This window comes from Salmo trutta, chromosome 8 (assembly GCF_901001165.1).
Source record: "Salmo trutta chromosome 8, fSalTru1.1, whole genome shotgun sequence".
NCBI classification, from domain to species: Eukaryota; Metazoa; Chordata; class Actinopteri; order Salmoniformes; family Salmonidae; genus Salmo; species Salmo trutta.
This window is the reverse complement of record NC_042964.1, coordinates 49,940,028-49,956,037: the sequence shown is the minus strand read 5'-3', so window position 1 is coordinate 49,956,037 and position 16,010 is coordinate 49,940,028. Positions and strand designations below refer to the sequence as shown.

Sequence of the window (16,010 nt, the reverse complement as noted above, 5' to 3'; positions counted from 1 at the left end):
TATGGACCACTGATGCTATGATATAAGTGGGGAGGCTGACTACAGTCATCTTTTACCACTGATGAATACATTTTACTGTAAACATACTGCCATGTCCTGCTAATATGATTCACATATGTGAGCAGAGCGAGGTTGGATGAGTGTATTAGCAGCGTATGTGTGTGTGTCGCATTAATCACCGAGCGGGGGATTACATAATGGACGTAACCCCTGAGACAAGTTAAATATCACCCACACCAAGCCAACCCACATCTTGATGAAGTGGAAAATCTCAGAAAAGGCTTTGCTCAGCATTATGGTTAATTTTTACACAACAGTGTTAACTAATGGAGTAGGGTGAAGTTTATGGGAAATTACACACTGAACAAAGATCAGTGTCTACAGGCAACTTCACCCAATACCATGTGAACTCATCCACAGAGGCACGACCCAGTACTACTTGGTTGCTGCAGGAACATTTAAAGTACAGAGTCCCTAAAACAAAAGTTGAGTTATAGCCTTGTTGTGGGTGCAGAGAGGGAGGGACTGTCTGCCTGTGAGTGTGTGCAGACTGGTATCTGTTTGAAAGGCCTGTGTGTTTCTATCTAGGCTGTCTGTAGGATCCTCCTTATCTGAAGAGCAGACTCCCTGTGAGATGCCTCTGTGCCTGTCACTTTTCTGTTCCCATGACGAAGCTTCCATAATGATGTGGGAAACTTGATATTTGAACATCGGTGGCTTCTAACATTCCGACATTCAGCCTTCTGACAGTTTCCCTCCATTCAAACTCAGCTACAGTACACAACAGTGTAGTGGTATATTGCAGATACATACATTCTGCACAGGTCTATGCAGATGATCACATCTTTACAATGCATGATCTACTCATGTGACTTACTATTCTATTGGATGACATTTTCAACCAATCATAGGACACCATTTCCAAATAAAACTGATAAGGCTATGTCACTGAATATGGTGTTTTTTTATGTGAGAGAGTTAAGGTAATGCATGCTGGCTGAATACCACTGGTATGACAAAACATTCATTTTTACTGCAATAATTACGTTGCTAACCAGTTTATAATAGCAATAAGACCCGACAGGGTGTGATATATGGCCAATATACCACGGTTAAGGGATGTTCTTAAGGACAACGCTGAGTGCCTGGATAAACCACAAAACCTCGAGGTGCCTTATTGCTGTTATAAACTGGTTAGCAAGGTGATTATTGCAGTAAAAATACATATTTTTTCACACCCGTGGTATACTTAATTAGAGCTGTAATTTCTGCAGGCTATGACTAGGACACTGCAACACACCACCTCTAACCCTTATGGTTTCCTGCATGCATTCCAATTAAAACAGATATCTGGCTTAACTCAGACAGGTCTAATGACTGGTATTCTTTATATGCTATATTTCTGACATGTTGGGTTAAAAGCAATGAATGAGGAAAACAGTAAAACTCTCCTCCACGGCCTGGCTAAACCACTCCCCTCTCTAAAACAACTGAACAGAGTAGTTTGGTGAGTCCGCAAAGGACACGACGTCGATACGCTTGGGATAAAATTGAAGGATTCTACAAAAACAAATACAGGTCGGTACATTGTTTATCTATACAGCAGAGCTGAATCCATATTGGTGGCACGAGGGGAATTTATTTAGGTGAAACAGTTGGATTCTCCAGATAGATTGGGTCGACGACAAGTCGCTCAGGTGAAATAACTAGTTTGTTGCATAGAGTTTTACTATAGTCTTGGCTCAGGCAAGTGGCTGGTGCATATTTCAGTTGGACCGTAGATTAAACTTTTCCAAATAAATTGACACAGCACAGCTGTTTAGCCTGGTAAATGATCTATACTGTAGCAGTTTCCTGTACTGTCCGTCTTTCCAGGTTCTTGGGTTAGGCAACATCTGATGAGATTTATCAACAGAATGGTTAAATCAAATGAAATAGTATTTGCCACATGCTTCGTAAACATGTGTAGACTAACAGTGAAATGTTTACTTACGGGCCTTCCCCAACAATGCAGAGAGAGAAAAAAATTTAATAACTAAATAATAAGGAATAAATACAATGAGTAACGATAACTTGGCTATATAACGTTACACGCGGTACCAGTACCGAGTCGATGTGCTGGGGTATGAGGTAATTGAGGTAGATATGTTCATATGTAGAGATAAAGTGACAATAGGATAGATAAAACAGTAACAGCAGCGTATGTGATTAGTCAAAACAGTTGGTGCAAAAAAGTTCAGTGCAGCTAGTCCGGGTAGGTATTAGTTAACTATTTAACTCACTATATAGCAGTTCTATGGCTTGGGGGTAGAAGCTGTTCAGTGTCCTGTTGGTTCCAGAATTGGTGCATTGGTACCGCTTGCTGTGCGGTAGAAAAGAGAACATTCTATGACTGGGGTGGCTGGACTCTTTGACAATCTTTAGGGCCTTCCACTGACACCGCCTGGTATAGATGTCCTGTGTGGCAGGCAGCCCGTACGCACTACCCTCTGTAGCGCCTTGCAGTCGGATGCTAAGCCGTTGCCATACGGAGCGGTGATGCAGCCAGTCAAGATGCTCTAAATGGTGCAGCTGTAGAACCTTTTGAGTATCTGAGGGCCCATGCCGAATCTTTTCAGTCTCCTGGGGTGAAGAGGTGTGTTGTGCTGTGTCGACCCGCTCCACTACAGCCCTGTGGATGGGGGCGTGCTCGCCCTCCATTTCCTGTAGTCCACGATCAGCTCCTTTGTCTTGCTGACATTGAGGGAGAGGTTGTTGTCCTGGTACCACACTGCCAGGTCACAGACCTTCTCCCTGTAGGCCAGGGATATTCAACTAAATTCAGTCGCGGTCCAATTTATTTTCTTGAGCAGATGGTTAGGGAGCCGGAACATAATTACAAATCATTTGTAGACAGCAAATTGACCGCAAGAAGCCCAAACGGATAACATTCGACTAAAACATAATTTGAAACCTTGCTTACGTTTGTTTACGATCACATATATCTATGTGTGGGATTGCTTTGGACCAGATTTTCAAAATTAAAATCACTCGGAGTTGATTTACTGTTGTTTTTAGCCTTATGTCCAACAATTGAAATGTATTTATTTAGGGAAAACATTTTTTTGGGGGGGGAATAAAATCATCCGCGGGCCCTAAATCATCCCGCAGGCCGCTAGTTGGGGAACCCTGCTGTAAACCGTCTCATCGTCGTCGGTGATCAGGCCTACCACCGTCGTGTCGTCTGCAAATATCCTGTATATATGGTTGTATGTGATTCCCCATACTTGTAAAGGTTATACCTATTCAATAACTCTTTGGTTTTTAATTGAATAGGCTTCATTGCTCGTTTTTCAGTTGGTTAAACCTCACCCCAAATCTGCTCTCCCATGTCTCAAAAAGAAGAAGCTAATCTGCTCTCCCATGTCTCAAAAAGAAGTAGCTAATCTGCTCTCCCATGTCTCAAAAAGAAGTAGCTAATCTGCTCTCCCATGTCTCAAAAAGAAGAAGCTAATCTGCTCTCCCATGTCTCAAAAAGAAGAAGCTAATCTGCTCTCCCATGTCTCAAAAAGAAGAAGCTAATCTGCTCTCCCATGTCTCAAAAAGAAGAAGCTAATCTGCTCTCCCATGTCTCAAAAAGAAGAAGCTAATCTGCTCTCCCATGTCTCAAAAAGAAGAAGCTAATCTGCTCTCCCATGTCTCAAAAAGAAGAAGCTAATCTGCTCTCCCATGTCTCAAAAAGAAGTAGCTACCACAAACCTGATTTAAATATTGGATGCAGGGCATTGAAACTCTTTTGAAAGAACAGACATTATACGCCCTGAGCGAACGTTTGATTCTCTCTCATGTTTGGGCATGTCACGCAGTCTGTAATAACGTTGGGAGGGTGGGAACTCCACAAAGTAGCCGTCCTCGTGCTTGATCAATGACTGCACTGCTCTGTGGTTTCCTTCATCAAAAAATAAGAGCACTCTTTATTTTCTTGATGGTAACATCATGGTTGTGTCCCGAAAGGCATCCTATTCACTATGTAGTGCACTTCTTTTGACCAAGGCCCATATCAAAAGTAGTGCACTACATAGTAATAGAGTGGACGTTCTGGTTGTTTGTGGACTCTGCTTGTCATGGAATGCAGATGGAAGTGTAACATTTTAAATTATGTGTTTGTGTCTCTAATCAAATACCAGTGTACGGCTGGTCTTTAAAGTGATTACATGATGTGGCTCTCTGCATCGGTTTGTCATGTAGATTCTGTGTGGCCACCACATCAGTGTTTACAGGTCACACTTGTTTTGTACAAGCCATTTGAATTAATATTTTATAACTCCTAGAAAAACATTGTTCTGAGGTGTTGTAGAACCAATGAAACCTCCATAATGTATTAAGCTGCCCTATTGTTTTGTCCTCACTTAGACTCAGTGGCCTGTTGTTCAGTTTGGACTTCCTGAGCACAGAAGGGGTTGTTGTCTTGTGCCTGTATCTCATTGGTCCAGGAAGGTGTTTCACTGATGTTTTGTGTCAAACAGGACAGGAAGGACTAACCCTTAACTTCCTCTGTGTTTCTCCTTTTGGAGTAGGCTGAAGTTGCCCCTAGACCGTGATCTTGGGTCAATTTCCCCCACTAATTGTTAAGGTTAGGATTGGGGGAGGGGAAGCTGATCCTAGATCTGTACCAAGGGGAAACTTCTTTTAAGTCTCACATCATGTCTCTCATCCCCTCTGCACATGTTTCTCTCCAACAGCACCAACATGCCAAACTGGGGAGGAGGTAACAAGTGTGGTGCGTGCCAGGGGACGGTGTACCATGCCGAGGAGGTGCAGTGTGATGGGAAGAGCTTCCACAAATGCTGCTTCCTGTGCAGTGAGTGCGACCTCATTTTCTCTCCTCAGTGTTGGATCAGCCTAACTGGGGTGCGTTCAGTAGGACGCAACATTTTGGAACGTTCTATCTGAAATATTCGACAATGTTTGGCTACTGAACGTGGTGGCCCTGTTAGTCCACTTTGTCTGTGTCAAGAAACAAGCCCCAGACAATTGTGGAGCTCTGAAAGGATTGAACAGGTGTAAGGAGCCGCAGAAATATGGTTGTCATTCTACCTTTCTTCCCGATAAGCAATAAGGTGAAACTTTCACCTGGCCTAAACCTATCCCAATCAATCATTTCAGATCAGATCTACAAGTGTGTAGTGGTTAGACTAGAGCAGGGGTATTAAAATCTGACCCAACGAAGTCCAGACTACTGCTGCTTTTCTGTTCTACCTGACAATGAATTGCGCCCACATGGGCTGCGTTTACACAGGCAGCTCAATTCTGTTTTTTTCCACTAATTGGTCTTTTGACCAATCACATGAGATCTTTTCACATCAGTTATTTTTCCGAGCTGATCTGATTGGTAAAAAAATAATAGAATTGGAATGCCTGTGTGAACAAAGCCCTGCTTTCACAGGTCTAAATCCGTCCTTGATTAGAGGAAATAATGAACAAAAGTAGTGGAACTGGCTTCGAGGTCCAGATTAGAATTTGAAGGGACTAGATGGTGTCTGGACAGGGCATGTGAACCCACGGAGTCAACCTCCATCTTGAATGGTCTTTTCTGTCACTTTAATAGGAATGGGAACCATGAGAAAGGAACTATACTTTGAGGAAGTTATATGATAGGGGTCAAACTGAAGTTCACCAATCTATGCAATGTATCATGCACAATGCATTGTGTTTCTCATCTCATCCCATAGCTCAGTAAATAGTAAGTGGACATGGTCCTGCTAGCCGTATGAGATGGTGTGTGTGCCCCTCCTTCTCAGTGAAGAAGACGTTTTGGGGACCTTAACTGGAGTGTAGACACAGAGTGCATGCTGTGGATGAGCACTCTGCCATCAAAGCAAGCGCAAAAACAATCTGTCCCAGAAATGAAGTATTTTTGTGGGGTCCTTACAAAACTGGCTTTGTTTAGAGCAGGCAGGCCTATAGATGAGTTAATGAGCAGTGGGAGCCAATATGTGTGTCCCAAATGGCACCATATTCCCTACATAGTGCATTACTTCTGACCAGGGGTCATAGGGTAGTGCACTATATATGCATTAATAATGCACCTACCTCCAGTTTTGCTGAACTCCTCATCATAGTAAATGAAGCCACACTATTTAGATGCCATTTATAAAATGGTAGTTATACAGTGGTAGTTTAGGTAGTAATGGTAGTTATACAGTGGTAGTTTAGGTAGCAATGGTAGTTATACAGTGGTAGTTTAGGTAGTAATGGTAGTTATACAGTGGTAGTTTAGGTAGCAATGGTAGTTATACAGTGGTAGTTTAGGTAGCAATGGTAGTTATACAGTGGTAGTTTAGGTAGCAATGGTAGTTATACAGTGGTAGTTTAGGTAGCAATGGTAGTTATACAGTGCTCTTTCTTGTACAGGAAGACTAAGTTGTGAGAGATAAAATAATAATATACTCTCTTAAACATTGTAAATGATTTAATCTGGAGTTAAAGGTGAATTGTAGTTTCAGGTAAATGTGTGCGGGAACACCTTTCTCCTACATACTCAAACCAGAAGCCCCCATACTATTTCACCTGTAGTCAATTCATACAGGATGCTTTTAGAACCCTGACCCTGGCCTGAGGGGGATGGTAGTGGGGACAAAAGGACTGTGTTGATTCAGATTGCACCTGATGCAGTTAATTGGATTAAAGTAGGACACATAATCTGAAAGAATGCTCTTAGTTAAAATGCTCTCTGTCCCTTTCTCACTCTCTCTTATTTCATTTCAATTCAACAGGCTTTATTGGGATGAAACATGTTTACATTACTAAACCAAGTTAGATAAACAAAAGTGAAATAATCAAAAAGTAAACATTACTCAAAGTGCCATATGAATAGACATTTCAGATGTCATATGATGTCTATGTAGTGTTGTAACTAGAACTATTTGCACAAAGTGCAAAATAAACAAATATGGGTTGTATTTACAATGGTGTTTGTTCTTCACTGGTTGCATTTTGTTGTGGCAACAGGTCACTGATCTTGCTGCTGTGATGCACACTGGCGCTCTCTCTTTTCTCCCCCCTCCTCCTTCCTGGAATGAGGGATAATATCCCATTTAGAAACTAAATCCACCATTGAGGAATTAAGATCTTTTTAGGGAAACTTGTGACAATTCATTATCCCTCCAGTTACAATGCAATGTGTTGTTCAGACAAACAATCCTGTGTCATTCAGAAAGTTTTATTTTTCCTTCCTATCCAGTGGTCTGCAGAAAGGGTTTAGACAGCAACAATGTGGCCATCCACGACACTGAGATCTACTGCAAGTCCTGCTATGGCAAGAAGTACGGCCCCAAGGGCTACGGCTACGGTCAGGGAGCTGGGACACTCAGCATGGACCGTGGAGAGAGACTGGGGATCAAACCAGAGGAGTACGTGTGTAGTATATACAAAGCTCTGGGGGTGGAGTTTCCCCTTGGTACAGATCTAGGATCAGCTTCCCCTCCCCCAATCCTAACCTTAACCATTAGTGGGGGAAATGCAAAACTGACCCAAGATCAGCATCTAGGGGCAACTTCGCCCTATATCATATTCCTCTCCTCTGTTTATTGGTTACTGTGTGGTTGTATGGTAAATCAAGTTACAATGAAATCAAATGAAATTGTATTCCATCACGGATTATGTGGGCTGCAAAAGCCTAGTGGTTAAGATTGCTGGTTAAAGGTTGCTGGTTTGAGCAAGGCACTTAACCCTAATTGCTCCTGTAAGTCGCTCTGGCTAAGAGCATCTGTTAAATGACTACAAAGGGAAACCCAGCCGTCGGATTAGACCTGATGCGATTGTTCTTTTATTATTAACCATTGGTTCTGATGTGCATTTTCACTGACACACAATTGCTCAACATTTATCCAAATTGTTCCCTGATCATCTGAGGAATACTGTGTAAACTTCCAGAGTTCAGCCTAGGATACATTAGACTAGAGCGCATACACATCTGTCAAAATAAACTATAAACAAACAACTATAAACGTATATAGACACTTAGAGTACTGTAATCAGGGTTTGTATTTAGAACACATCAACATAGGTGTACTGAGCTAGGATCAGATTTCCCTTTTAGATCATAATGAACAAGATGACATGGACAGAGAGGACATGATCCTAGATCAGCACTCCTAATCCGAAGTGATTTTTGAATATGGGCCCAGACTCATTGCAGCATGACACTCTTTCCACATGGTTGTTTTTCTAAGAGACCTGGGAATAACCTGATAGTCAGAGCCGTGTTAATGGCCAGTAACCTACCAGTCAGTCAGTCAGTCAGAGCCGTGGTAATGGCCAGTAACCTCCCAGTCAGTCAGTCAGAGCCGTGGTAATGGCCAGTAATCTCCCAGTCAGTCAGTCAGAGCCGTGGTAATGGCCAGTAACCTCCCAGTCAGTCAGTCAGAGCCGTGGTAATGGCCAGTAACCTCCCAGTCAGTCATTCAGAGCCGTGGTAATGGCCAGTAACCTCCCAGTCAGTCATTCAGAGCCGTGGTAATGGCCAGTAACCTCCCAGTCAGTCATTCAGAGCCGTGGTAATGGCCAGTAACCTCCCAGTCAGTCATTCAGAGCCGTGGTAATGGCCAGTAACCTCCCAGTCAGTCAGAGCCGTGGTAATGGCCAGTAACCTCCCAGTCAGTCAGAGCCGTGGTATTGGCCAGTAACCTCCCAGTCATTAAGTCAGTCAGAGCCGTGGTAATGGCCAGTAACCTCCCAGTCAGTAAGTCAGTCAGAGCCGTGGTAATGGCCAGTAAACTCCCAGTCAGTCAGTCAGAGCCGTGGTAATGGCCAGTAACCTCCCAGTCAGTCAGAGCCGTGGTAACGGCCAGTAACCTCCCAGTCAGTCAGTCAGAGCCGTGGTAATGGCCAGTAACCTCCCAGTCAGTCAGTCAGAGCCGTGGTAATGGCCAGTAACCTACCAGTCAGTCAGTCAGAGCCGTGGTAATGGCCAGTAACCTCCCAGTCAGTCAGTCAGAGCCGTGGTAATGGCCAGTAACCTCTCAGTCAGTCAGTCAGAGCCGTGGTAATGGCCAGTAACCTCCCAGTCAGTCAGTCAGAGCTGTGGTAATGGCCAGTAACCTCCCAGTCAGTCAGTCAGAGCTGTGGTAATGGCCAGTAACCTACCAGTCAGTCAGTCAGAGCCGTGGTAATGGCCAGTAACCTCCCAGTCAGTCAGAGCCGTGGTAATGGCCAGTAACCTCCCAGTCAGTCAGAGCCGTGGTAATGGCCAGTAACCTCCCAGTCAGTCAGAGCCGTGGTAATGGCCAGTAACCTCCCAGTCAGTAAGTCAGTCAGAGCCGTGGTAATGGCCAGTAACCTCCCAGTCAGTCAGTCAGAGCCGTGGTAATGGCCAGTAACCTCCCAGTCAGTCAGTCAGAGCCGTGGTAATGGCCAGTAACCTCCCAGTCAGTCAGTCAGAGCGTGGTAATGGCCAGTAACCTCCCAGTCAGTCAGTCAGAGCGTGGTAATGGCCAGTAACCTCCCAGTCAGTCAGTCAGAGCCGTGGTAATGGCCAGTAACCTCCCAGTCAGTCAGAGCCGTGGTAACGGCCAGTAACCTCCCAGTCAGTCAGTCAGAGCCGTGGTAACGGCCAGTAACCTCCCAGTCAGTCAGTCAGAGCCGTGGTAACGGCCAGTAACCTCCCAGTCAGTCAGTCAGAGCCGTGGTAACGGCCAGTAACCTACCAGTCAGTCAGTCAGAGCCGTGGTAATGGCCAGTAACCTCCCAGTCAGTCAGAGCCGTGGTAATGGCCAGTAACCTCCCAGTCAGTCAGTCAGAGCCGTGGTAATGGCCAGTAACCTACCAGTCAGTCAGTCAGAGCCGTGGTAATGGCCAGTAACCTCCCAGTCAGTCAGAGCCGTGGTAATGGCCAGTAACCTCCCAGTCAGTCAGAGCCGTGGTAATGGCCAGTAACCTCCCAGTCAGTCAGAGCCGTGGTAATGGCCAGTAACCTCCCAGTCAGTCAGTCAGAGCCGTGGTAATGGCCAGTAACCTCCCAGTCAGTCAGTGCCGTGGTAATGGCCAGTAACCTCCCAGTCAGTCAGAGCCGTGGTAATGGCCAGTAACCTCCCAGTCAGTCAGTCAGAGCCGTGGTAATGGCCAGTAACCTCCCAGTCAGTCAGTCAGAGCCGTGGTAATGGCCAGTAACCTCCCAGTCAGTCAGTCAGAGCCGTGGTAATGGCCAGTAACCTCCCAGTCAGTCAGTCAGAGCCGTGGTAATGGCCAGTAACCTCCCAGTCAGTCATTCAGAGCCGTGGTAATGGCCAGTAACCTCCCAGTCAGTCAGTCAGTCAGAGCCGTGGTAATGGCCAGTAAACTCATCTACTGTACACACAGGGCTGTGTACCCAGTCTGGCGTCAGGTGGTTGTTGTTATGAAAGGGCCCCATTATGTAACCTAACCACCGGCTCCTGGGCAGCCCTGCTGACCCTCTTCTCTCCACACTGTCCCTGGCACAAAGCCTCCTATTCAGGGACTTTGGGGCAGGCGGTTCCCCTTCGTTAGGGAGCGCTCCAGGGTCCCAGAGTTTACCCAGCGCCTACCCAAGCCTGACTCCTTGGTCCTGGGGACGAGAGGGGCCTGGTGCGTTCCCCAAAGAACCAGAGGGGATCTGTTCCCCTAACTTCTCTAATGCTGTTTGTTTGTGTACATCTTCAGGACCCAGTGTCACAAACCCACCACCAACCCCAACCCCTCCAAATTCGCCCAGAAGTTCGGGGGCTCGGATAAGTGTGGCCGGTGTGGGGAGTCAGTGTACGCTGCGGAGAAGATCGTGGGGGCAGGCAAGGTGAGCGGGGGGGACGTAGAGTAAATGGGGCAGGGAATTAAGGTTTTGAGCTAACTGTTGTGACCACCATTGATTGAAAACAGGTGGGTTTACTATTGCAAGGGGCCAATTGGATGGATTCACTGCAGGAAATTCATAAGACAGAAATCAAATTTTTCTGGCTTAAGCTTTTTCATAAACTGGATTTGGAGGGCTGGTTTCCAGGCAGCTGGTGTAGAAGTCTGCAGTGCTGACTGACTGGCTGGGGGGATTCAGGCAGATGTAGGCCATCACGTCATGGCAGGCTGATGTAATTTTAGCTTGACTTTAACTAGTGTTACGCTGCATTCTGCGGCTCACAATGAGAGGAAATGTAAAGTATGTGAAGGATTATGGCAACACAATAGGTATCCTTTGATAATCAGATCTGGTGTCCAGATGTTAGAACAATGATTGTATGATTTGTACATGTGTAGTATACTGCTGGAGTTTGAAAAGCTTTGGAATCTGTCCTCAATGCACACTAGTTGATACATTCCTGTCAATGATATCATTCCCCAGTAATGAATAAAGTAGTATCTCATCTTAACAGCCATGGCATAAGAACTGCTTTCGGTGTGCCAAGTGTGGGAAGAGCCTGGAGTCTACCACCCAGACAGAGAAAGATGGAGAGATCTACTGCAAAGGTGAGACATCGGGTTTCTAGATTCCCTTTCAGGCTTGGGCCTGCATGGTCACCAGTGTGAGGGAACCGTTGTAGGGTGAAGCTGATCTTGGTTCAGGTTTAGGATTGGGGGAGGGAAAGCTGATCGTAGATCTGTACCTAGGACACTTCACCCCGGGGCAGTCACCAGAGCGAAGGAACTCAACCCAACCCCACCCACCATAGGCAGATTACATGATTATACCTGAGGCACAAGAACTAGATGTTACATAAAAGCACTGCAAAACAAAAACAGGAGCACTATACTATTAGCAGAGGGTATTGGAGGCCATGTATTCTAGCTGTGTTTGTGTGCCTGGGGTTAGGATAGAAGGCTCCGGACTTTAAGCCTGTTTAAGTGTTTATTACCCTTTCCATGTCACCTGGAAATCTAACCGCTAGAATTCAAGTCACGATGCCCTAAACATTCCAAATCCATCTTCCACAATGGCTCCTCTTTCCAGATCATGCACACCAGATGGCATTGGAATGTTTTGGCTAAACAATAGATTAAGCGCTGTCCACGTACGTGCGCACGCACACAGCACTTAGGGTTTATTTTATTGAAGCTTAAAGGGGGAATCTTAGACCCCGTAAACACCCAACTTGTCCAGCGAATCTGACTCAGTTGTAATACCATGTAAGAACTGTCATACAACAGTTTGTTTGCACAAAACCATTGAGCCGTTGTATCCACAACAGCTGTGCAATCATGAGTGCAGATCAACTCTTGGTTGTGTTGTACAACTTGAGTATGTACAGGGACCCAGAGCCAACTGGCGGATTGATCAGTTGGCTTTTAATGTAGCGCCCACGCAGCATTGAGATCAGGCTCGTTTTGTGCCGTTTGATAACTAAAGTATTCACTCCTCATTGGATCAGCAAGCACACAGAAAGAGCTCACAGGGAAACAGTCCATCGTAAGGTTACTTTTCTTCACCAGTGTTGTATTTAACACAGCTTTCTCTATTGCAATCACCCTTTGACCGACGTAAAGTGACATGTTTTAGGATGCATCAGCATTTCCATACTCATTGTTTTCTTTGTCCCCAGCATGTTACGCAAAGAACTTTGGTCCCAAAGGATTTGGTTATGGCCAGGGAGCTGGAGCTCTGGTGCATGCCCAATGATGACCACCCTCAAGACGATGCATTTCTGACAGTGAAAACCGCTGTGCCTATGCTTCGTTGTTTAAAGGCTGGGGGGAGGGCCATAATAGGGAGGATTTACAAATATACATTATACAATAAATAAAAAGCTATTCCAAAAAACTGAAGTGTGAAATATTCCTTGCAGATACATGGGGGAAGAGCTGAACTTCAAAACAAATGTTTTGATAGCTATAATCAGAACACATTTAGCCTTAGAAGAAAATACAGGAGAGCAACACAAATGTGTATTTTCACATTTGAATGTATTTTATTATTAAAGCCATTAAAATTGAACCATGCCCAATATATTAACATCTGAAGCAGGGTTACGGTGATGTCCTGAAGAAGGCGGAGAGGCACTGTAGATGATCATGTGCTTTTCACATGGTGGCAGCTGGGGGAAAATGACATTTGTTGGAAGAGCCGGTGTGAAAAGCCTGATCCCAGATCCATTTGTGCTCTTGACAACTCCATTCCTCATTGTCAAGTCAAACATGTTTGGCATGACAATGAGTGACAAGGAATTGGCATGTGTACAAACAGTGGCACTCAGGCTGGTGTGAATATTTCTCTGGAACAGAACCTGGATGAGCTCTACACCTGTAGGTTTTTTATGATGATCGCTGAGCTCCTTTTAGATATACGCAGCAGTAGGTGAGCCTGCAAAATGACCCACTGTGTCCCTCACTGATGTTGACATGACCCCACAAGATGGTAGACCTTTTAATACCATAGAGGACTCTAGTGCCCAAAAGCCTGTTTAAGCACAGGCAGCGCCATTGAGGACTTTCACCATTTTGAAGTAGTCAACTGGGTGGGACTTCCTATAGGTTAAGGAAGGGTCGCATAATTCCATCCAGGTCACCACCAATGAATTATACTCGGTGGTAAATCACCAACTGTGGCTTTTATACTGTACCTGTTCAAACAACACACTCCAGCACCCTTTCAGTTTGTTTGCCAACTTATAAGTAAAAATGTACTTCAAAAATGGAGATTGCCTCAATGGTGTGTCCCGTGCTCTGACGTCATAAGGGGATACAAACAACGATGTGATGTCTAAATCCATGCTTCATACCTCTCAATGTTATCCTGGATTACAGCGTACGATGACACGCATGATTTCAGTTTAGAAAAAAATACTGTCATTATTTCTCTTGCTTTACAACTTGTACATCTAGTGGTGTAACAAACCCAGCATTATGACATAGAAAAAACCTTTACTTCGAGTATAATCCAACCGCCAGCATGGAACATTAAAATATTACACTTCAGCAGGCTGGACCAGACTTGATATCTGGTGCCTGCAGACCGAGAAAGAGGACTTGCACTAAAGATAAACACACTGGATTTAAAAAACAAAAGCGAACATACCGAAGAAAGTACTTGTAAATACTGAACATTCACTATATACAGACACATGGCTATCACTGGGCAGCTTGGATGGCGAGGGGGGGTGAGGCAACAGTATGGCGACATCCCAATGTCCAAGCATCACACATGCAGTGTAGTTTGCAGGGTTAAAATGCCTTTAGACAGCAGTGTCGGACATCACTAAAAGCTACAGTCATACAATTGGATTATGATCGGGGAGTTCTCTCTTCCATCTGGTTGGATGAAATCAACGTTTTAAAAGGAGCAGCTTCAACTGACAAAATAAAATCACTCACCAAGAAAACTACATGGTTTATGTACAGATGGACATATTTTACATTTCAGTCCGTCCTTGTGCTGCGTAGAGACAACTAGCGGGAAATGTAATGACCAATAACAGATGAGAACCCAGAGGAAGGGGCAGGTCTCGGGCTATATATACCTTTTTCTCATTGGGCCCGAGCTCCTTCAAATCAGGAAAACATTGAAGTGTTTGTCGGAAGCGGCGGGAGTACGCCTGTATTTCTTCAGTAACAACGAGACCGGAAACAAAAAAGGTGATCAGTGCATTGTCATAGGCAGACAAACAAACAAAAGGACCCCCCCCCCCCCAAACAACAAAAAAAATACACACATGGAATGAACCTTTGTTGTAAACTCCCAGAACCATCCATTCAGTCTGGGATGGAATGGCCTCATCTTCCCCTGACTCTAGTTGATCTCTCATTAACACTACTCTTATATTAGTGTGTGTGTGTGTGTGTGTGCCTACTTTTCTAGTGAAGGTCTCAGGGCACCATGTCAGACATCCATATACGATTTGTAGCTAATGTTTTCTTGATATAAAAACGAATTTAAAGTAAGATGGTACTATAACATAATTTGATCTATAAATAGAGTTAAAATAAATATGCTTGCATCACATTATAAGTAGGATGTTGCTCCTATCTGCATCTTCAATACCTTGTGAAAGAGACCACTGGGAATAGACCCCCCCAATGATTGCAAATGCCATTTTATGACATACTGACAAGTTTAACAACTTTGGCAATTCTAAGCAATCCTTAGGGTAACTTGCACAAAGACTTGAACCAGTACATGACCATGCAATAGTAACCATCCCTTATCAAATCCTGCTTAAGAACCAACTTCTTCCTTAAAAGGCCTTCCTTCCTCAGTCTCCCTAGCCACCACAGCTCTAAAAGGAACAATAGCGTTAAAAAACTGAAATTCTAAATAAAAATCTGCAGGGCAATGAGATGGTCGATGTGAAAAATGTATCTAAAAAATAAAATGGGAAAATAAACCAAAAAGGGAAAAAAAGTATACTGCCGTCAACCGTACTGCCTTCACCACAGCTTAATGACTCTAGTACAGCAAACAAATATTCCTTATTTTTTTTTTTTTTTATATTCTCTTTTCTCCTCCTCATCCTCCCTCTGCCTCTCTCCCTGCCGCGTCTGGCAGCGGTGCACCGTCCATGGGCAGGAGAGACGAGGGGACCAGCAGAGGAGAAGGCCCCCCCAGGAGGGGCTCGGAGGTCGTGGTGGGTACAGTAATGGAGGTGGTTTCATATAGACTAGTAGTAGGTGTTGGTCTTATGGTGGTGTCCCATAACAGCATGCTAGTTCCTGGCTGGTTTTCTCAGTCTGAATCGGTGAGGAAGGAGGTCTGAGGGGAGTGCTCCAGAGAACAGCCTGGCTCCGATATTGAACCCTGGGGAACCCCCTCCCCCTCTAGACACCGTCGCTCCACCTCTCCTCTACACCAGCTGGTAGCCCGACCCGGACGTCTGGTCGTACTCGATTGTGTACTGTGTGGTCCAGTCTATCGCCTTGGGCCGGATCAGGCCACAGCAGCGAATCTCAAAGAAGTCTATGAGGTTCCGTACACACCCGTGACTGCGGAGAGGGAGAGAAATTAAAATGTTGACATCTTGACCTAATAACTACTTCTACATGTGTTAGGGATCCATTGATACAAGTACAACACCATGTGTATCAGGTGAATTTTT

At 44.8% G+C, this 16,010-nt stretch overlaps 2 protein-coding genes across 3 annotated transcripts in view; one reads left to right on the top strand and one right to left on the bottom strand.

The window, feature by feature from the left end:
- The first annotated feature begins 1,455 nt into the window (after positions 1-1,455).
- On the top strand, positions 1,456-12,742 carry LOC115199158 (cysteine and glycine-rich protein 2). Its single transcript, XM_029761774.1, has 6 exons — positions 1,456-1,578; positions 4,722-4,840; positions 7,223-7,391; positions 10,660-10,789; positions 11,361-11,454; positions 12,525-12,742. The coding sequence occupies exons 2-6, from the start codon at positions 4,729-4,731 to the stop codon at positions 12,599-12,601; spliced, it is 582 nt and encodes a 193-aa protein (XP_029617634.1). The 5' UTR covers positions 1,456-1,578; positions 4,722-4,728; the 3' UTR covers positions 12,602-12,742.
- Positions 12,743-12,866: 124 nt separating this feature from the next.
- Positions 12,867-16,010, bottom strand: part of LOC115199157 (palmitoyltransferase ZDHHC17) — a 49,568-nt gene continuing 46,424 nt past the window's right edge. For both annotated transcript variants that reach the window (XM_029761773.1, XM_029761772.1), the window contains exon 17: positions 12,867-15,897. In XM_029761773.1, the coding sequence (XP_029617633.1) occupies positions 15,759-15,897 (139 nt within the window). In that variant the 3' untranslated portion in view covers positions 12,867-15,758. The remainder of the gene's footprint in view (positions 15,898-16,010) is intronic.